At 40.0% G+C, this 22,621-nt stretch overlaps 1 protein-coding gene across 1 annotated transcript; it reads right to left on the reverse strand.

Moving 5' to 3' along the window:
- Nucleotides 1–5,993: 5,993 nt before the first annotated feature.
- lrrc38b (leucine rich repeat containing 38b) lies at nucleotides 5,994–21,343 on the reverse strand. The gene is made up of 2 exons (XM_058632345.1): nucleotides 19,798–21,343; nucleotides 5,994–6,704 (listed from the first exon to the last, which is right to left on the reverse strand). The coding sequence occupies exons 1-2, from the start codon at nucleotides 20,423–20,425 to the stop codon at nucleotides 6,457–6,459; spliced, it is 876 nt and encodes a 291-aa protein (XP_058488328.1). The 5' UTR covers nucleotides 20,426–21,343; the 3' UTR covers nucleotides 5,994–6,456.
- Nucleotides 21,344–22,621: the final 1,278 nt, after the last annotated feature.

A 22,621-nucleotide genomic window follows, 5' to 3' on the forward strand; every position in this document is an offset into this window, starting at 1 on the left:
GTGTCCCAGTAGTAAAGATAAAATAAAATAGATTATTCACAAAAAATAGATACATTGGCTATATAAATAAATAAATAAACGCAAAGAGTACTGAAGCAGTTGGGTATTTATATTAAATTATATTAAGCATGGCAACTTTGCCCAAAAAAACTATAGAAAGCACTCACCTCAGGCCTCTCTGTTTCCCACTCCATCAATATGTTTCCCTATCTCTCAAGATAACAAATGTACTTTTAATTTTTTTTGTTTGTTTTAAATCCATAATCCAGGTGCTTCCTTGGGCCATATTCAGAAAATTACTTGCATCACATAACGAACACAAATCTCCCTGGCGTAGATAATAATACATCGTATCAAAACTGCTTTTACTGACAACTACTTTAAGAATTTGGTGCTGCCTGTGGCAGAAGGCTATAATTCAAAATCACTCAGCAGTGAAACGGTCATGCAGTGTCTTCTGTTATGAAAGGAACTTAACTTCTATTGACGTCATTGGAAAATGTAAGGATATTTCAGTTTCTGAGGCTTTGATTTGGACTCGTTTGTGCCACTTGTGAATTGTGAAATGTGCAAAATTAAACCCTTTTTAAAAGCAGGTGACAAAAAAGTGCTAATGCATTGAAAAGCCAGGAACGTATCCTGGCTTTCCTGAACCCCAAACACTGAAAAAAACCCTCCCTTTTCAAAAACAAGACTGTTTGCCAGAAATGATATACATTTAGTGAGAATAGGTGTTTTGCAAATGTGCAAACACATTGCAATCCCCACTTCTCTCTGAACTCACTGACCCATGTTTGTCAGTTACAGTGACAGAGAGGAGCATCAGGTGTGGCTCCTTTTGAACTGTGCAACCTGAGCCCTCTACTGTCCACTCATCCTCCCCAGACCACAATCCCACTGTAAACAACCAGGACATTATTCATTCAAAGCTTCCTCTCTGAGTCCTGCTCACCTCCGGTTTTTGTAGGTCAGCAGCAGACTGTAAGAAGAGACATGTGGTAAACAAATATATGGATAAATAAAACAATCTTTTCTTCTATTATCTCATATAATAACTCAGCAATGATTTAGGAATGGAAAAACTGATTCTTAAATCACTCTAGTGTTATTTTGGACTCAATGTAGGCAAAGCAATAAAACACATGATATCATTTTGTCATCTTTTTTTTATCATATTAACCTTTGTAAACAAAGCAAAGAGGGATGAAGGATGTGAAAGTCACAAAATAATTCACAGGGCAGGGCACAGAGGACAGTAGACCTTTTTTATTTATTTATTTATTTTAAATGCCAGGTTAGTTGATGTATGGAAAGAGAGGCAAGCATTCACACCGAGGGCCATGCTTCCCAGCATCTCTCTCCCTCTCTTCCTCTCTCTCTCCCTCTTCCTCTCACACTCTCTCTCACTCTGTTCCCGCCTTGGCATCCAAGAATTTCAGCCTCTGGCTGTGTAGCCATGGCAACCAAATGAGGTAAATGGTTGCAGGAGAACCCTCATCACGACCACCACCCTCACAAGCTACTTTTCAATGGTGCACATAAATGTAGTGTGTGCAAGTCGTATTCCCCGTCCACTGCAGCAACTGCTCTTCACAATCACAAATATGGCCGTAAGTTATTCTTTATTCATTGTTCTCTAGTGTGTGTGTGTGTGTGTGTGTGTGTGTGTGCGCGCGCGATGACGCTGCTCTCTCTCTCCATGCCCTGAGTGCGAGAGGGCTGTTATTATCCTTGACTTGAGAAAAAGTCTGCTGTCATGGTGTCACCCCTCAAATGAAATGAATCTTCAGCATGAGTGACACAAAAAAGGAATCCATGTTACGTAGAGGTCACGTCATGAAGAATGTAATATAAAAAATAAAAAAAAGACACTGGTAATGAGCCGAAAAATGCATTGCGTGTGTGTTTGTTTCATCTGACTTGTCCTTTAATCATGCTCCACACAGATTGTCCAGATGCTGACGCACAGAGGGAGATGTCCACCGACTGGCTGGATCCACCTGTTATGCAAGTAGATGATTTTTCCTTTTTTTTTTTTCTTTCAAGGACTCTAATTTCTCCAACACCCGTTCCAAAAATAGTTCCCCCATTTGCACAGCTGTAGTGTGATAACAGTTCTGTAAGAAATGTGTTTACAGATGAGGCTCTCTCATTTGCTGAATCCGCCAACTCTTGGAAATCAGAGGGGCTCAGGTCAAGTGTTTTTATCACTTCTTCCTTTGTTTGGATATGTTCTGCATACAAGACAATTTAAATGAGGGGAAACAATGTTGGCCTTAAACCTTGTTTATCACCTGCACAGGTTGCTTTGATGCACGTCCAGTCCAGTGCCAACAACACAGTACCAAATAACCTGATCACAGTGAGCTTATCTCTTGCTCCTACTTATTACTTGCACATTTCTCCTGGAATTGTAAAGCTGGTGGAGAATCAAAGCACAACCTCCCTTTGATTTTACACGCAGGGTTAGGAGCAATGTTCAGATTAGATAGAGGTAAAGGTTACGGGCAACAGACGTTGGTTAACGTTGTTCTCTCTCTCTCTTCGTTTCAAAGCATTTTGCACTGTTTACACACCAAGTGTGTGATAAATGTTTTGTGGTCTGTTACGTGTTGGGGCAGTAGAACATGGCCGCAATCATAATTTTATGTATTTATGATGTACAGTGTATGTTCATCCACCCATTTTCTACCGCTTTATCCTCCACATGAGGGTTGCGGGGGGCGCTGGTGCCAATCCCAGCTGACATACGGTGAATCTCATATAGAGACAAACAACCATCCACTCTCACACTCTCACCTACGGTCAATTTAGTGTCCAATTGACCTAATCCCCAAATGTGCATGTTTTTGGACTGTGGGAGGAAACTGTAGCACCCGGAGAAAACCATGTGCAGTATGATTAATCATTTATCTGCATTCACACACCAACATTCAAATAAATATAGACCAGAGGACATGTCAATGTATTTACCTTTGTTTTATTTATTAATTTATGTTTACCAAACATTGATATACAGATACACATATGGTTAGATTGACAGCGTCTGTTTGACATTGTGGATTTTGAGCCATTCTGACATTGATCTGACAAAACACAACACTTCTTTTTCTTTTAAGCCAAATCGGACAAAAACCTTCTTTCTGTCTTTAGGCGTTCCGACAATGCCCAGATAATTACTTCAGAGACTGATGAATAAATTAATGCTTCATTGTGAAAGATATAATAGAAAAATAGACATGAATCTGAACTTTATACTGTCGATGAATCAACAGTGCATGCTCTGATGTGCTGATATTTGTTACTTAATAAAATTATTAAGAGAAATTAAAATATCATGCGAACATTATGTGTCAAACTAACAGCTAAGCTAACATAATAATTTGTTAATATACAGTAACTACACAGTAGTTGGAAATGATAAAGATGTGTATATATATAAAAAAAAAAACTCCACACCTACATAAATAGTAGCAGCGACCGACGCAGTTCCCTTATTTGTGTAAGAGGAGAACTTCACCTCAAATGTTTGTTTGCTCCCCTCAAACTATCAACTGGAAACTCACGTGGATTCACAAAGAAAGTCTTATATTTCAGTTACTGACTCCTTCACTACGCTGAGATGCCACGAGTATGAATTGAATGTGTCGTCAAAGTGTCTTTGTGTCATTTTAAATTCTGGCAAACGTGTAACACAGATACAGTAGAAACCGTGGAGGATGTGGCAGTTTCAGCACAACACGTAACAACGCTCATTAATGAAAGCACACGGTGACGATACAGGCTGGTGCCCGTCTACAAGTCTACAAGGATCGCAATTGGTTTTTCATGTGAGATCTTTGTGCTTTTTTCTTTTTTCTTTTTTTTGAAGGTCATATTAATGAAAAACAACAAGAAAGGAATGAATGAATAAATAAATAAATAAGGCCACACATGTTTCTGCAAAATGTGCTTCAGAGGGCATCACATTCTGGACTGAGAATCATTATATAAAGGGACATAACATTTAGAATTGCTTCTTATCTTTTGTTCAGCACACAGAAATGATGACTTATGTCCATGACCTTTTTTTTTTTTCTTGTCCTCTGCTTGTTTGCATTTTTCATCTTAACATTCTTTCTGCTTCATAACTCAATTTTGCCAAATTATTCATGCCTTACAGGCGCACAATGAGAAGCAAAGCAACATGTCTTTGCATTCCAAATCCTAATCGTGGAGGATTTAAAAAAAATACAGGATGCGAGTAACAAAGAGACACCCATGTGTTATTTCATGTAGACTGCACTGTAACTGTACTGACACGCATGTGAATGCAGATGCAGATACATAGAACATTTCGCAATGAGACTTCTTTACAACAAGATATTGGAAGATCACAATGAATTGAGTTAGAGGCTACATATTCAGGAAATCTGAAATACAGCAGTAAGCATTATTTATTCCTCAAGAATGTAATCTCTCTTTGTTTTAAAAGGGCCTTCATTTCACTCTTGTCTCTCAAAGAAATCCTTTACCACACAACAAAACTGTCTTCTTCTCTTCTCAATTGTCTTTTATAAATTACCATATTTTCTCTCACGTTATGTTTTTTGACACAGTAATAGTTAGTCACATGCCTCGTTAAAGTATAGAGCTCTGGTAGACGACATCCCATAACATGCTGTTTTGCGATATCTAAGCGTTCTATGGAGTAGCATGAGGAAAGGTTTATCAGATCGTTAAAGATGTCTACTGCAGGTCTGGAATAATGTCTGCGCCAGCTGTTTCCATACCTTTTGAAAAGCACCACAGGGACATGATATGGGTCTGCTATATTCCGACTGTCAGCCTCTGCGATATATTGCTCAATCTCTGTGGATTTAAAGTGCACAGTGAACTCTGGCAGCTTGAAACTGGTGCTGGCGCCCTTTAATCTTTGCAGAAGCTTTTCCTGCCACTATGTTGGAGTTAAACAAACTGAGTCGTGTCCAGAGCTCTAATGAAGCAAAGTGTTTGTTGGCTTGTAACAAAGCTTGAGATGTTCACCAACCCAGAGACCACAGTTCAAGACTAGCTGTTTTTTTCCCCCCCCTTGGCCTAAACCATTTGTGCTTGAACCTAACCACAGCTCATTCACTCTGCATAAACCTAAACCTGTTTTAAGTTGTTTTTTTGAATATTAATGTCATTTTCTTAAAGAAGAATGCACTTTAGTTGTGTGGTAATGTCATTTTAGGAATCTTCCGTCATTAGCTGATGACGATGACCTGAATGACCTTCGCAGACGTGTCCTTATTAGGAGATGTTCATGTTCAACACACTTAAAAGCCTGGTATGTATGAAGCCAAGTAATACTGCTGGTTTAGTCTTTCACAGACTGGAAGAGAATGTAAAGCTTTTGAGACCATCACTTTTTAAATATATGTATATACATGTAGAGTGGGATTTGGCTTTAGTGTTGCCCTCGACAGAAGCTATCACTACCTCACTAAAAAAAAACTGCATCCACAATAGACCTCTTACAGCAAACCTCTCCTCTACCAAAGCCTAATATTTGGCAGATGACAATGAAACCAGTCAACATGATGTATTAAGGGGCTTGCCAAATTTAGGTCCACTATTTTAAGTGACACAATGTTCTACATAGATTCTATTTTACAGCATATTTTGCCATAGTTTTCAAGATTACATTGTCAAAGTTTTATTCATTTCTTCCTACACAGCTTACGGTTATCAATCTAAGGAATATACTGTATACCCGCTTGATTTGTATATTAGACTCTACAGTGTTTTCTATTGTACATCAATTTGTGATTATATAATAGTGAATATAGCGCTGAAACAACGTCCCAGCTCAACCTGCCTACAGTACAGTATCCTACAGTATCACCAAACCAAATCTCGCTTCAGTGTCCGAATCCTTTGTGTTGGACTGACTTATTTCACGTGTCGGAGGAGGAGTTTGTGAATCACCTTTGAATTTCAGTGACTGAGGCTGTCAAAAAAAAACAGACGTTGTTAATAGCAGGATATACCAACATGTCATGTTATAGGCAGTTAAATACTGAGGTCAGCAAGGTCAGTGTTTTAAATGATATCCAACCTTCACTAAACGCTGATGTCAGCAGGATTTAGATGCCACAGTTGGATGTAGGATTAGAGTGCAACAGAGCTGCAATTGCGATTACACACACACACACACACAAACAAAAAACAACTTTTACTCTTTCAATACAAAGGAGGTAGAGGTCTCTCTTTGTCTCTCTTCTGGAGTGGAGCTGGGCCTCGCTACTTTTTTGTCAGGACTTTGGCTCATTGAAAATGTCCTTCATTAAGATTTTTTTTAATATGTCCATGACGACAACAACAGTACTAGGGAGATCCTAGTCACCCAAAGGGGCGCACACTTTCTCCTGTGTCCCCTCATCGCTTTGAAGTACAAGTCCTGCGACGGCCTTAAAAAAAAGTAAAACCCCTTCACTCTTCGCTTTCCTCCTCATCTCCTTTTGTGCCTTTACTCCAGCGCTGGAAGCAATGAACTGTTGAAGCCAGGAAGAAGCTTGTCATGATGGCGACCACAGACACCGAGATGCCGGAGAAAATAATGATGAGCAGGTCTGTTAGAGTCAGGGTGGCCTGGCACTCACGGAAGCTGTCCTTCGAGAGCTGGGTCAGTGATACACGTCTTCCGTCCATGGGGAGGGAGCACTCCATGCCGTCCACTCCTGCACCCAAACAGGAAACAAGATTATTCAAATCAATTAGTTTGAGATCGAAAGTAAGAAATGATATGTTACGGAAGAGCAAGCAGACATTATAGCAGAGTCTTAAAGGTCCAGACTCCAGTGTGTAGGATTTGATGGAATTTAAATGAGTCTAATCCACTTTATTTATAGAGCACATTTAAAGAAACAAGAAGTGTTTTACAGTCACATTAAAATAATATAAAACATGTAAAATAAGCAAATAAATGCTAAGTAAAGTACATTAAAACTGAACATCTCACATTCACAGGGCTATGAATGCAGCCGTTCTGCAAATAGCCAACAGCTCACACTGCATTCAAAGGCCAAGGAGAAGAAGTGCGTCTTAAGACGAGCTTTAAAAACAGGAAGTGAAGGAAGTGAAAGTCTAACATTAACTGGCAACTCATCCCAGAGTTTGGGAGCCATGGCTGCGAAAAGACCGGTCCCCTCTGAGCTTCATTCTAGTTTTTGGTGCATTCAGAAGCAGCTGATCAGCAGCAGATCTGAGGGACCGCGATGGAGCATAACCCTAACCCTGCAAGTCGGAGAGGCAGAGTGGAGCAAAGGCCATGCAGCCGTTTGAAAGCAAACAAAGGGATTTTGAAATGGATCCTGTGATACACCGGAAGCCAGTGAAGTGAGGCCAGAATGGGTGTTATGTGCTCATGCCTGTGTGCTCCGGTTAACAGGCGAGCAGCAGCATTTAGGACCAACTGAAGCCTGACTAAGCCCTAAAACTAAAGTTGTGATGAAGACATGAATCGCTCAGGGTTAGGGTCTAATTTTCACTAACTGGCTCAATCAAAAGAAGCTCCTCCTTTACATCAGAGCTGATCTGTAAGTCCATATTTAAATGAAATGAAAGAAGTGGTACTTTTTTGGTTCCATTGTCCTTTTCTACAGTAGCTAAGAACAAATAAGACATTGTCTTTAGAGCCTTTTACATTATATGTTGCCTTGTGTTACCCTTTTCTTATTTTCTTGTATAACCTAGCACTTGGAACAATATCTCATGCTGTTCACACTTGCTTCTTGTGGTCTGTGTTTATCAAGTGGGTCTATGCTGGGCCACATGGTTGGTGTAGTGGCCTTTCTGCATGGAGTTTGCATGTTCTCCCCATGTGTGTGTGGGTTTTCTCCGGGTTCTCTAATATGGGGTACTAGGTCAATTGGAAACTGAGGTGGCTGTAGGTGTGGGAGTGGATGGTTGTTTGTCTCTATGTGGCCCTGCGATGGACTGGTGTACCCCGTCTATTGCCCTATGTCAGCTGAGATGGGCACAGTGGCCCCCCGCGACCCTCATGTGGAGGATGCTGTTCAATGCTGGTAGTGCTGTGATATAAAGAATATGAATTCAACACAGCAGTGTAGTTTTTCATCCTGCAAGTGGGTGCTGATTTAATAAGTGTGAGGTTGATCAGACGGCTGAAGCTACTCTGTGTGTACAAATACACCCACGTTCAGCATGACTGCAGGTGCAAGTCATAATGATAAGAAACTGAAAAGCACAGCGACACTGTAAATACACTGTACACTCGACTGTTACTTGATATACTGTACAGGACGTTTCATAATTACTATCATGTGTTCTGTTTTAAAGGCAAGCTGCTCCCACAAGTTTGGTACATGGTTTTGGACCAAACGTGGTTTTAAATCACTTTTATTGCATCTGCCAGCTAAAAGCAAACCTGTTTGAATACAAATATGACTCCATTAAATCTCAAACGTTTACTTGTGTATCAGAACAGGAGTCCTTCTGGGACAAGGGCACCTTGACCGAAAGCCATCTCTAGATGAAAGCATGATAAATCAGTAAGGAGTGCTTTCCGTGTGTCTCTCACATTCACCTTGTTTATTGTTCAGACATAATTCAAACAGAAAAGGACAATGACGTTGTCTTACTGGACGTCAAGGGTACAAACGTCTTCCACTGAACCTTCTTTTCCAACTCACAATGGGGCTGACGGCTGACGACTGGTGACTGATGACACACAGGGTCAATCAATGATTTAGTTTCTTTGACAACTTTATTCAACTTTGTCTTTAATTTGAAAGAAAGGAAATGTATGTGTCATGCGTCTGATTTTATACTGCTACAGATGATATGCACTGTGAGTTGCCTTCATACTGGCAATGTACTTGAACTGGACATATTGATGGGAATGTTAGTTTTTGGTGGGAGGAAATGTAAAGCATTGCTGATGTGGGTGTCCTCTTTCAACAGTGCAGTACATCAATTCTGGGCTCGACGGTACAGTATGATCTGCTGTATAATATTCAATATCTTTTGTATCACTGATGTTCTTTCATCACATCTCCTTAATTCAGTCTTCACATGTATTACCTCACGTCTGGACACTAGAAAAATGAAGATGTGCAATAAATGGTTGAACTCAACTAACAATGAAATTAGATTTAAGACTAATGTAGAAAGTATTTGCTAGAATTAGCCAGTGTTGAAATGTAATAATGTAATGAAGTATAGATTTTATACTTCATTACATGTATGCTTTGTTATTGTACTTAAGTACAACATACATGTATTTGTACTTTACTTTATTACTTTATTACCTGTATTTCCTCAATGAAATCAGAGTTGGTCATGGTCTGTATATTATGTAGAGCTTTTTTTAGCCTTGATGAGCTGCTCTACACTACAGTGTATTGCCATTCAGCCATTCACACATCTTTCATACCCAACATGGGGTTAAGTGTCTTGCTCAAGGACATGCATAGACTAGCAGAGCCAGGAATTACACCCACAACCTTCCAGTTGTAAGACAACTCACCGTACCACTGAGCAACCATGGCTCAATCCTAATTCCTCACTTTTTTAATACTTTTTACTAAAACTTAAGTGTGTTTTATATCAGAAAATGACATTTAATGAAGTAATTGTCATATACTTTAGAAATGTTTCTGTAAGTAATATTATAAAAAGTGACTTCAACTTCTACCAAAGTCATTTTCTGGTGAGATTTTCAAGTATCCCTTCTTGGTACTTTATATAATGCTGGAATTAACAGGACAAAGGACAAAAAAACAACCTGAGATCAGATTAAAAGTGTTCCATGACAATGGAAAAAAGAAATAATGGAGGTTAGTGATGGCATGGAATTGGTATCCATTCTCTGCTGATTGACTCTTTACAGTATTAATTAGGTTTGTAACTGAACTCCTTAGGATCTTGATAAAACTTAGTGACACTAATCCCTTAATACAAGATAGACATTCTCACATTTCTATTAACATTCCGTTGGGAGAAGACAAGATGCACAAAACACAAAAGGTCAAAACTAGAGAAAGGACAAGAAGAAGCAGTCAGAGAGCGCAGACCTTCACCAAGATTTAAACAGATTCTTCTGCATATGTTGACAACTTTACCTGCTTATAGCTGTTCCTGATCCTACATAAACATGACAAAATGAATCATGATGTGTTAAGAGGTTGCTGCGATATTTGCATCTAAATTTATTAAATGGAACATCCCTTGTTAAATTTACATTACAGCCAAATCTGTAATCTGGAAAAGATCCAGATCTTTTATAAAATAATCAGAAAATTAAGGTTTTTTGCCATTAATGGATAGAACAGTGAAGTGTGAAATGGGGGTAAAAATAATGAACACACTAAAGTTAAGCCATCATTTTATATTAAAATGTGCTTTTCTTGTTTTTTTTACATAATTGTGTGATGCATTGGTCACATGGTTTAGATTTTTCCTCAACTATACAAGTATTGAGAATGTTCAACTGAGGTAAACGTGAATATTTTAATCTGTTTTTATTTAAAAATCTTAGGGCAGTAGCTCTGAGGATTGTGAGAGACTTACATTCTAACCACATAACATCATGTGACACAACAGTAGGACACTAATGAAATTGTCATGCATGACATTCATCTTATTTATTTTTGACATGAGTTAAGATTTAATTCCAAATGTAAAAATGATTAAATAAAAACTAAAAACTCCTAAGATATTTGGGCCATGTTGTTAACAATAAAGGTTACTGAACAGAACTTAGTAGTGCAGAGGTAAGGATCTTGTTGTTTTTTTTCTTTTGCAATAGTTTATATGTGATATGTGTCAAACCAAAAAGTAATAATTTCTTCCGTGGGCCATGACCTTCATGCCCAGGAGTCGTTGTTTTTTTTTTTAATCAAAATCTGTCCTTTCCTTTTTGAGTTATGCTGCTCACTGTCCAAAAAAGTGGTTAAGTTACAATATTACTTTCCTCCAAAGTAATGCGTTACGCTCTAATACAGAGGGATGAACTATAAATCATGTTAAACAAAGCCAGGCTTTCTTTCAGTGATCTTTCATTTAATTTTATTATTGAATGATGTGTTCATTATTGATGTGAATTTAAAGTTACATGTTACAGGTTGTCTTAAAATTAGTTTCATTACATGAAAAATGTAACTTTTGTAACGTGTTACCCCCCAACACTGTTAATTAGGATTACCAGCCTTTTTCATTCCTTCATGAAAACATCCAGTCATGGCTCTGCTGAGGCCAAAAAGTATAACTGAGACCTGAGTGAAACTTATGTATCATCATTTGTGTTCTTTTTGTTTTATTCTTCTCACAGTGTGCTGTGTATTATGCAGACTTGATCTGGGCTTATTGGCAGAACCAAGCATCCGAGTGCTTACTGGACAAGCTCCACAGAAAACAGAAGAAGTTTTGGATCAGCATCAGTTCAAGTGATTCAGAAGCAAATGCAGCATCAAGGGAGAGGCTCCAAACTGACGAGGAGCTAGGACCAACAATCCTGGTGGAGCCAGAAGACAGCGCACTGGTTCCTGGCGTGATTATTCTAAAGCATTTTACCTTATGTCAGGGGAGTCGGGGAGAAAAACACACTCAAAGCCAGACACAGAAGGAAACTGCTGAGCAGCATGCAAGTATAGGGCTTTGAGGAAAATAGACTATTTGTTTTTGTTCTTTTTTTAACTGTTACATTTCCAACAAATACGTTATGAACTCCACATGGCATCTAATTGTCTCAAAATAATAATAATCACTCTGTATTATAATAAATATTTGTGGTTTTATGTATGCTACATATATACAGTTAATGACAGAGGTTGCATTTTTGTAAATGATCTAAATAAAAGCATTTTAAGTAAAAAAAGAAAGAAGAAGAAATCACCTTTAGCATCATTGCCATGCGCCTAAACTCATTTCATTACATCTGAAAAGTCAACATATTAGAGAGCCATGCTCTGCCAGAGATTAATGAATTGTATTCACTATCACAGGGCAGTCATTGTATAGTGAAGTAACCCATCACCTCAGAGATTTAGCCTTTGCCACTGAGACAGGGGTAGCTGGTCTTGTCTGCCCTAGATGCTTTGATTAATAACCCGCTAAGAATGGAATTATCCTGGTGAGCGCATGGCCTCTGCAGGAGTTACAGCATTATCACATTCATCATGATCAAAAATAACACCGTTGTTAGCAAACAGGTCACTGGGCAGAGACAACAGAGGGGGGGATTATTAATGTTGTTTAACCGTGCTGCCCTGAAGGCATTCATTGCACTTTTTTCTATTTTAATGTTGATTTATGTTTCCAGATGGTAACTGCATAGTTGTTGCTTTTTTTGCATTTTCATTAATTAACATTTGTCTAAACTAAGCATTTGTACCAGTTTGAATTATGACATCACTTCCTGTTATAGCATTTTGAAGGTACTGCCACTTCCTGTTTGGCTGCAAACAAAGCAGCCATGAGACATGCTGTCCGGAAATGATTGTTCTGGTGAAAAATCAGAGAAGCAGAGCCGTAAGTTGATGAATTCCATGCTAGAAATGTTAAAAATGATGTTTAGTGTGTGTGTGTGTTTGAGTTCAAAACAATGGTAACAATCATACCAACAGCTGAGTTAAGCAACATACAGTACATTGATTGTTTTGTATAAATAACTTTGATAAGTTTCAATTATCTGACAATGGTTTTGTGTTGTTTGTTTACTCAGTTTTCACCTTATACTAACTTACTTTGTTGACTATGGCTAAGCTTTATCTTGGTGTTCAGTCATACACGCTGCATGTTTACATTTGCTGACCTTTACATTGTTGAGATTATGATAAGATACACTTTGTGTGCCTGTGTTCTTTCCATTTAATACAGCTATGAAAAACTTAAAGTTGTCCGCATGACAGTTATTGCACAGTCTGACAAAAGGAGGAATTAATGAACAGCTGTGTTATTTGGCCAAATGTCGAACATTCTGAAACAAACAAACAGTTTCTCATTGTTAACATTGTCTGTGAGAAAAATCAGCTTTAACTGAGAGAGAGAGAGTGCCCACATTTACTGTGGATGTGGACACAGTTTAAAGATGGAGGAAACCTGAGGCTCATATGGAAGAGCTTCCATGGCTACAGACATTTATTGACTATGATTCACTTTCTGTCAGACTCACTTTTTGCCTGTTCCTTATTGCAACCTATTCCCTTTTAAAATATGCTGCGCACTTGGCCACTGAACGAATCTCAGTGAGGCCTGCCAAAGAGACACAGGAATTACCATACTAAAGAGATAAATGGAAGATGCACACGCTCCCTGCCTTCAAAACATCTAGTGTGGTGGAATTTCACTTCCTCTCAGCATTTATTTATTTATTTATTTATTTATGTATAATATAATAATATTATAAATATTAATATACCTGTAATTTCATTTGGTGCCGATTGGATAAAATGTCATGTTGCGATAATGTGCATGGAAAATACTTGAGCACCAGTTCAGCTTCTGATCACAGTACAGGGGTTTTCCTCACAGCAGAAAAAGTGGGGGGGAATCTCTCCATCTAAATTATTATGAAAGCTATTTAATTAACTGCTCGTAGAGGTAAAAGCCAATTAAAGAATATAGAAAATTAGTGGGGGAAAGGGTATAACATCATTTTTACTATAAATGAGTTCAAGTACTCAAAAAGTATCTCAGAGGATGGCATGACTTTGCCGTTCATAAATGACCCCAAATGCCTCCATTTTTACAGTGCGTGTGTGTGTGTGTGTGAGAGAGAGAGACAGGCTACTGTGCAGTAATGTAACAAATCATGGCCTTACACTATCAGGTATGTCAGCCCACAGCTATGTTACATTCCTGGCACAGACAGTTGATGGATTACATTTAGGATTACAGGCAGCTGAAGGACTGGGCTATCTGCTGTCCCAGCCGCGATTGATCCACCTCTCTGTGACAGACTAGTATTGGAGGCTTATTTCTCCCCCCCCCCCTCCCTCAACCACACACTGTCTGTCCAGATTAATCTCCACACCAATGGCAAATGCAAGATCACGACGATATTGCTCGTCCAGGTTCCTGCAGGAGTTGACTTTCATTCTAAGGTGTTAATTACTCCCAAGTCACTGCCACCTGGAAACTCCTCCTTAAATATTCCATTTCAGATAGTGACTCTCAAACTCTGCCTCTCCTACTTTATTTAATTAGATGAATTGGCCACTCCTCTCCAATACTCCTAGATGTAAAAAAGTCATATGAAGAGGGTATGAGTATATGAGTTAGACAGTGTGTGTGTGAGTGTGTGTGAAATGACTGCACTAAATGACGAGAGTTGATATGACAGCGTGGTGAGGATGCATCATTCAGGAGGGAATCTCTTTAGTGTGGAGACTCAGTGACATCGGCATATTGAAACTGTCTCACCACAAAAGCAAAATCAGGCGATGTTAAAAGTTGAATAATAGTAGTTCATGATAAGCAGCTTGATACACAGTGAACAGTCACAATCCATCATGATAAAACGGCTAAATAACACACAGGTCTAAAGGGAATTATCCATTTTTCACTGCTGCTGCTGCTGAAATTATCTTAAGCTTTTGCCTCTTCACCTTTTTTTATTTTTTATTTCTAACGCTTCTGAGTGCAGCAGCTGATGATGTCACGCTGTGTAATTCTGTCCACTCTGCCAACACCATCTCACTCACATCCCAACTTTAAATAAACATTAAATTAGGCCAAGATAAAAGACGCTGCCAGCCCGTGTTAATGGAACGGATATTTTCTCAGCGCATACCCATGAATATTGAGCGGAACAGTAGAGTCACGCGGGCCATCGAGCGTGTGCCAGGCAAAGCTTGTGAGTGTATTTTCTGCACTGTGTGCTAACAGGTCTCTGGGGAGCAACTCGATAGGCTGTGAAGGAAAATTCTGACTCTGGATCCGTCACGTGAACTGCTTCTCTGTAGTGAAACTGCTCAGGTCATGTCTAATGTTGATAGCAATGCCTCAGTCTCTCATGGGAGTCGGCCTGCCCTGTCCTGTAGGCAACTGTGGCTCCAATTACCCCGGCCAATGTGCTGTAGAACTGTGTCACTCTGAATTATACATGGCCTTTGTTCACCCTTAACCCAAGAGCACTGGAGACAGGAGTGGATCATGTTTACACTCATCCGTCAATTAAAACATTTATGAACCGGATTGGTGGCTAAAACAAACAAAGCAAAAAAAAAACAAAACAAACAAAAGCAATGAATTTATATAGAAGTTATAATGTGCTATAGATACTTGGCTGAATTTCACTGACAGGATCAAATGTTTGTGTCTGTATATGAACATATGAATGTGATAGGGTTAAAATGTATATTGAAATTAGTTATATAGTGTTGTGGCATTACTGCCTCTTTTACCCTTCATCTATCCATAGGGAAAGGACGATGATGATGATGATAACCATTTCCTGTTAATGAATGTGGTTATGTGAAGGCACACTGTAGTTAAGTTGCCCGGTTAGAGCTAATAATAGATTGTTTCTCATAAAAGCTGAGCACATTCTGCAACACATTTTCTGACATTCAAATGTTTTTTCTGTACAAAATACAGAAATTTAACATTTCCCATGGTTTGCAGAAAAGTTCAGTTGCAACTTATTTTTTTGAGGCTGACAGGTAGCGTGTCAATCTGGCAGTCAGTCAGATTTGGCTGTGGGACAATCGTATCCTGCGGTGCATATAGGAGAGGAAAGTAACTGATGAGGAAAGAAATCTGCTTTTCTGTTGAAGAAAAGTCCAGAGTTTTCCACCCACTCATCACGGTGACCTGCAGTAATCAAAGTTATGCAAACAGAGAAGTGTGCCGCTAGTGAACTCTGAAACGCAGGGGAAATCAAGATGTGAAAAATGGAATGGGAATTGGGTTTTACGGCATTGGCTCCACTGCTGCTACATTATGCAGGCCACCACAGGGGGACGCCTGGTGATCGCAGAGCGAATACGTATTAATAGAAATGCACTTTTCCTTTTTTTTTTTTTAAATGTCTTTTGATTACCTGTCAAACTGATATCTTTTACCAGAATCAACAACAAAGAAAAGAAATTGACCATTTTTTATCATTGGGAAAATAAACATACCGCAACTGACAACAGGACATTAAAGTGTAAATGTAAAGTGTAATTTGTGGCTGCAACGATAATTTGATTAGTAATCGATTGCTAAATTAATCGCTAAATTAATTTTCCCCACCTGTGAGAATTTAAATTTTCCATTCTGTTGTAGGACAATACTGTAAAGTGGGCATGAACCTCGTTTATGTTTGATAACTAATCTGTGATGCAAAACAGACACGATGATGATGTGATAACATAGAACAGAGCACTCGCATGCAGTTTGAAGAGTAACTTGAGTCTAGATAATTGATTTATTTATTTTTTTAATAATGAATGAGATCTTGAGTTCGAACACCCACAGTGGGGATGGTTATTAAGTCGCAACATATTGAAAAGCGTATAAAGTCACTCTCAATCACGATGAGTGCCCGTCTGATATTGTGTAACTACTTCTGATACACAGATCATCACGTTTTTTTCCCCCGTGGAGACCTCAGTCATTGCATGAATAAAGGTCTGGCAGTATGACGACGATCACATGTGTGAACCAGCCACGCTTGTAAATCTAACTCCTTATTGGTTTCTGTTTGTCCAGCAGTAGATTTGAAATCCACAGAGAGACTCTGTGTGACACGTCTGTGCTCACATCACATCCATAATTCATGTGTCAAGTGTCTTCAGCAAACACTTGACATGTGTCAAATCAGGGAACTAAAGGGATGTGTGATAAGCACTTGCATGGCATAATCTACAGACTTGTCTATTTTTTGTTCCTGACAGAAAGATACTGTTGTTTCTTTCATTCTGACCATATGGAATGACCACACTAAATGAGGCGAGCCTGCGAGGTAGTTCAGGCAGTCAACTCCAGCTGCATTTCAATATCCCTTCGACATTCCTCATGCATAAATGTCCCCATCTCTCCCTCTGCCAGTCAGTGCTACCGCTGCCTTGCTGCTCATGCTGCTGCTCATGCTTTAAGCTCCACCTCCATCCACCTGCAGGCTCCGCGGGGTGTTTTGAGATATTTGCTCATCACTCCTCGATATAAACATCTATGTGGGGAGTGATTAAATTGGAGCCTGGGTGCCAAAACCTAACCAGTTGTATTCTGATGCATTAAAAACGTGACTTGTCCGACTGAAGTGTACCCAGAAGTCAGCGAGTGAGTCACAGAGAAAAATGGCTGAGAAAGTGCAGGGAAAATTCTAAAGTTCCACAGACTACAGACAAACAACTTCAAGTGTTTTGGGAGAGGAGCTTTGACAAGAGGGCTGACAGTAGGGGGTGAAATGTATCCGTGGCATTATTATGGTCTGCTCTTGCTCGTTTTTTTTACTTATTTACAGACCGGAGCTTATACTGTAAGTCATGCAGTAGTAAAAACAAAGACTTGTTTAAAGGACATATACACTCATCAGTGCATTGACAAAGAAAAGAACAACTTCTGCTACTGTGTGATTTGCCATTCATTCTGCTGGCATTATTAGCATTACAAAACTGACATATTGAATATCAAGTCCTTGCGATGACCAAATCCTGGTCCTCATGAGACAGAACCTCATTTCTAAGGAACTAGTTTGAATTGTGGTGAGGTTAAGTTTACAGTTACTGCGTTAATGCAGTCAATGCAGAGTCCAGTGAACGCTGCGCTAATCTGTGCATTTGTATGTGTGTATGTGCATTTTTTTTCAAGCCGGTGGACTCAACTCTGGGGTCGTAAAGCAAACACCTACTGATGGGGATGTAAGGGCTGCACATGAGGTGAGATATGCATTACTAACTCAATTTGAGAGCCTGCATACACTGGGGCCAGTTGGCAGCTGTGCATGGAGCTTGGCTCGGCCTTTGGCATATTTTCTGTGCTGCTGATGTCTGCCTGGCCAGCATTGCTAATGCAGTTCATTATGCCATGCAACTGACAACACTTGGGTCCCTTGATTAATGCATTTGCAGCCTCACACTACATGAAATACTGTATATGTACAGTGCTCTTGCCGTGTGATCAAAGTTGCCGTGTCTTTTTTTGGGGGCAAATATAGGAGGAGCAGAGTGGAGGCTAAAGTGGTCTCAATAGTGCCGTACAGCCTGGCCTAAATGTATATATTCTTTTGAATAATCAGCAGTTTTCAACTTTCATTTATAAGGGAGCTGAATTGAATCTTTTTTTCTGGCCAGATCACAGTTAGTTTTGTCCGTTTCTTTTGAGCAAATTGCAAAATGACATATGAGGGCATCTACACAAAGGTGTTTAACCCTTCTGTTACCATCCTGTCGTCGCCAACAGGATTTGGCATGCGTACGTCTCATTACCATAACTCTTAGACCGTTTGTGATATCTAGAAAATGAAAAAGCTATGGACTGTCGGACTGTCTAGGGTGTTTCCGCCCTTTCGCCCTTTGTCAGCTGAGATTGGCACAGCTCCCCCCCCCCGCCCCATGACCCTCACGATGAAGCGGGACGAGATTCACCAGCGCATCAGCTTCTCAGTACCATAATTCTTAAATGGCGGAATAACAGATGACGAAAGTGAAGTCATCACCTGTAGACCTGAACATGGTGTACCATACTTACAGTATGCACACTGTATTGCACATATATACAACACAGCACACTGAGCCACAGTCAAACAAAATTCTCTTACTAAACCAAAATCTTAATTTTTCAAATCTCTACTCCGAAAAAATAAGAACACTTAGACTTCAAACTTCCCTACGATCCTATTTTCCCTCTCACTTTGAACTAGAACTGCTAGTAAATCTAAATATGATAACAGCGCGAGTTAGTAGTTGTGTGTGCCTGAACAGTCAGATTGTTTATTTTTGACTCCTCAGCTCCCACGTGCTGGCTTGCACTTAGGCGTTAACTGTGAGGACATTGATAGTAATACATCTACAGCTGAATTAGTCTCATTAGAATGGCTCTAAATAACTGAAATTTATTAAATTGTTTGTGTTTTATATGAAACTGGGATAGCTTTGACAGCAAATCATGAAATCATATCTTACCAAGAGTATACTGTAATAATTCTACAAGGACATTGCCCCTTTGTCTAGCTGGCTTCAATGCACACTGAGCTTTTCTTATGTGCTCAGAAAACACCAAAATTTCAGCCCTGTTATCTAACTAAACCCTTCAGGCCCCCATCACAGTGACAGACAGACAGTCTACAGTATGGGCCTATGATTTTCTGATTCTTCCTTGGGATTTACTGCTGAATTACACTGTCTACCAGTGTATTATATAAGTATTATATAAATATAACGTGCAAATTGATCACAAGTACCACGCAAGATGGAGGTCAACATTTGTTTTCTATGTATTTCATTGTGAAACCAGAAACCATGTTAGCCAAAATACTTCCTGTGAGTTGATGAATTTCTTTTTTTCTTTACAGATACTGCCTCATTTTGAATTTTGAAATTGAATTTTTTTTGGCTCTCCCTTTAAAACAAGTGCTAGTGCTGTCTCTGCTATTGCACTGTCTCACACATTATAAGCTATGGGGGTGGAGGACAAACGAGACTAAATTAGAACAGGGGAAGGAGGTGATGGGGCGATGGAGGGGTTTTCTCTCCTACAGTGAAAATATTAATAGAACAGAGAGGTGTCATGCCAGTGGATCTGCCATAATATTGTTGTACGCTGTGCTTGGATACGCTTTATTTGGGTCAAGCATATGGAAAACAAATGCCTCTTGCTACTCACCATTTGGAAGCTTCTGACTGTTCTCCATCAACCATGTGAACAGGTTGGCAAAGTTGCAGTTGCAGAGCCAAGGGTTGCCCTCTAGCCTCACCAACCGCAGGGAGGGCAACTGACTCAGCGCCCCCACTTTTAGGGTAGACAGTGCATTACGCTCCAGTTCCAGTTCTCTCAGAGAGGTGAGGCCCAGGAACGCATCCTCACTCACCATGCTAAGATACGGGTTGTTGCCCAGTCGTAGTTTGATGAGGCTTCGGGACTCCCCAAATGTCCCCTTGGGGATTTCAGTCAGGTTGTTGCTGCCCAGATCCAGGAACACTAGCCTGGAGGAAGTGCTTAGTGTCCCCGGTTCTATGTTGGAGAGGGAGTTATTCCGGAGGTCCAGGTACACCAAGTCACTGTAGAGAACTAGGAAATCCGAGGGGATGCGGGGTATCCAGTTGTCAGCCAGCAAAAGCCTGCGCACATCCAAAGGGATCTCATTGGGTAGACGGGTCAGCCCACGGCCGCTGCAGTCCACAGTGTGAGGATCGGGGCACAGACAGGTTGCTGGGCAGTTTTCCCCCCGGGTCCATAAGACAGAGGACAACAAGATGAGGATAGGTTGGAGCCAACAGACACATGGCAACATGGTCAAGGGGGTGAAATGAATTGAGAGGAAAAGAGGCTTGGGTCAGGGCGAACGGGAGAGGGTGGGGGTTGACAACAAGAAGGTGAGGGTTAGAGGGCAGGAGATCAGGACAAGGGAAGGGAAGGGGAAAGTTAAAGGGGGTGAACGGGGATCAATCCCTGTGAAGGAGCATCCTGCCGTTGTGGAGAAGAAAATCACCCCAAGGACTGTGAGTCGGCAGAGCAGCAGTGAACGCTATCTTCCAGGAGATCATGTGGCAAGCTGCCTGGATAGAATAGCAGACTGCCTGCTTTGAGAGAGCATAGAGAGGGTGATAGTAAGCAGTAGGGAGTGGGAGAGCGAGAAAGACTGAGCTTAACAGAGAGGGGAGGGTAGCTTAAGAGAAGTAAATAGACACGAGCGAGCGGAAAGTAATGAGAAGCAGGGGGCACAAACAAGGGAGCGGGGGGTTGAGGAGAACGCTCTGTTTGCCACACTACCTCACAGTTGATCTGGCAGTGGTGACAGACAAAGGCAATAAGATCTGTGACACAAAGAGATATATGCAGCTGTGATTCAAGCATGACAAGCAGAGAGTAACATCGTTGCATCCCTCCATTAGTCCATGGTCTCTGTGCAGAAAAGGCTCACAGTCTGAAAGGAGAGAGACTCGCGGAACATCGCTCAAGTGTGGTAAAGGTTGCCTCCCCCTGATTATTTCCTCTCTATCTCCCAATGCCCTGCAACATGCTGTGAAAACATGGCACAGCTCAATGTTACGCACTCTCCAGCACCGTGTCAAGGCTGTGTGGCTGTGAATGGAGAATCCAAATGTCCAGGGAAGGAGCCTCAGGGATGTAGATCACAGTGCTGAGCTGAGCACAGCCATGCCAGTCCAATGTCTGCCTCTGAATCCACCATGGTTTATCTCATGCCCTCTCTCCCCTCTCCTTATTTCCAAGGAGGCGTGTCTGAGCCACACTGTCAACATGTGATGTCACTTCCTCCAGTGTGAAGAAATGACAGTCAGTTGTATCTGTATTTAATCAGATAGACGACATTTATGTAGTATGAGACTAAGATTACATTTATTCATGTAAATGACATTTTTATTAAGAAATATTTTGTCTTTGCCTTCCATACAGTATTATTTAATTTTTTCACTTGCATTTTAATTCTTTCAAAAAAAACAAGTGTGAACACAGTTTGAAATCGATTTTTATTAATTGTCTACAATTGAAAAACTTTATACAAACATTATACAGTTTGTTCCCATATTGCAACATTGGCAAAGGTTGGCTTGAAAAAAAAAAAAAACACTTTATAAAGAAATTTTCTTTATACTGATTCATTATCCTTGTCATTTAATTATTTTTACGACCTCCATAATATGGACAGTTAAACAGAGGTGCTGTGAGTCTCAAGGCATAAGACATCCAATTTGAAAGGTGTATTGAATTTCCACAAATGGGATTTGCTCTAACAGGTAAATGGAATTAGACCCAAGGTTGTTGCAGCAGTCGGGTGAATTACATCGGAAGAGATGAGGGCAGAATGAAATGTCCAAGAAAGTAGCATTGTCATGGATCGTTTAATGTGTATTTCCATGAAGATAATACTGTATATCCGCACTGTGAATTGAATACATTAGTGAGTGCACACACTTGTATGCAAGTGCATGCATACGTGGATGAAATTACAAACATACACAACCAGGAACTTGGCAACAAAATCCAAGTCATTTCATCACAGGTAATCTAATAATACTGCTCCTTGCTCAAGGCACTGACTGAAGTCAGATACGTCTGCAGCGTCATCAGTGATGTTGACTTGGTGCCGCAGGGAACAGAGAGAGAACACCACTTTCATGAAAAAAAGCAGATTTTGATTACAGTCAGCGTATATCAAATGAAAAACACTGCAGCAGCTTTAGTTGGTTCCAAGAAAACACATTTAAGCTTCCAAAGCTGCAGGATTGCTAGAAAAATGTCTAATTTTGACACTGCCTTGTGACATCTCTCCATCTCTGAAATCCTGGCTATGAAAAGTATCAATTGGCTTGTGTTTCAACAACCTTATATATTTATTTTTTATTTATTTTTTTTTTTTACCAAATTCAGGAACAACATTCCATCGCCTACGTGTCTCTGGAAAGGGAGGTTTGGCACTAAAAATTAAAAAAATGAATCCTATACAGAAGAACACATTCGACAATAA

This window comes from Solea solea, chromosome 6, assembly GCF_958295425.1.
Source record: "Solea solea chromosome 6, fSolSol10.1, whole genome shotgun sequence".
NCBI lineage: Eukaryota > Metazoa > Chordata > Actinopteri > Pleuronectiformes > Soleidae > Solea > Solea solea.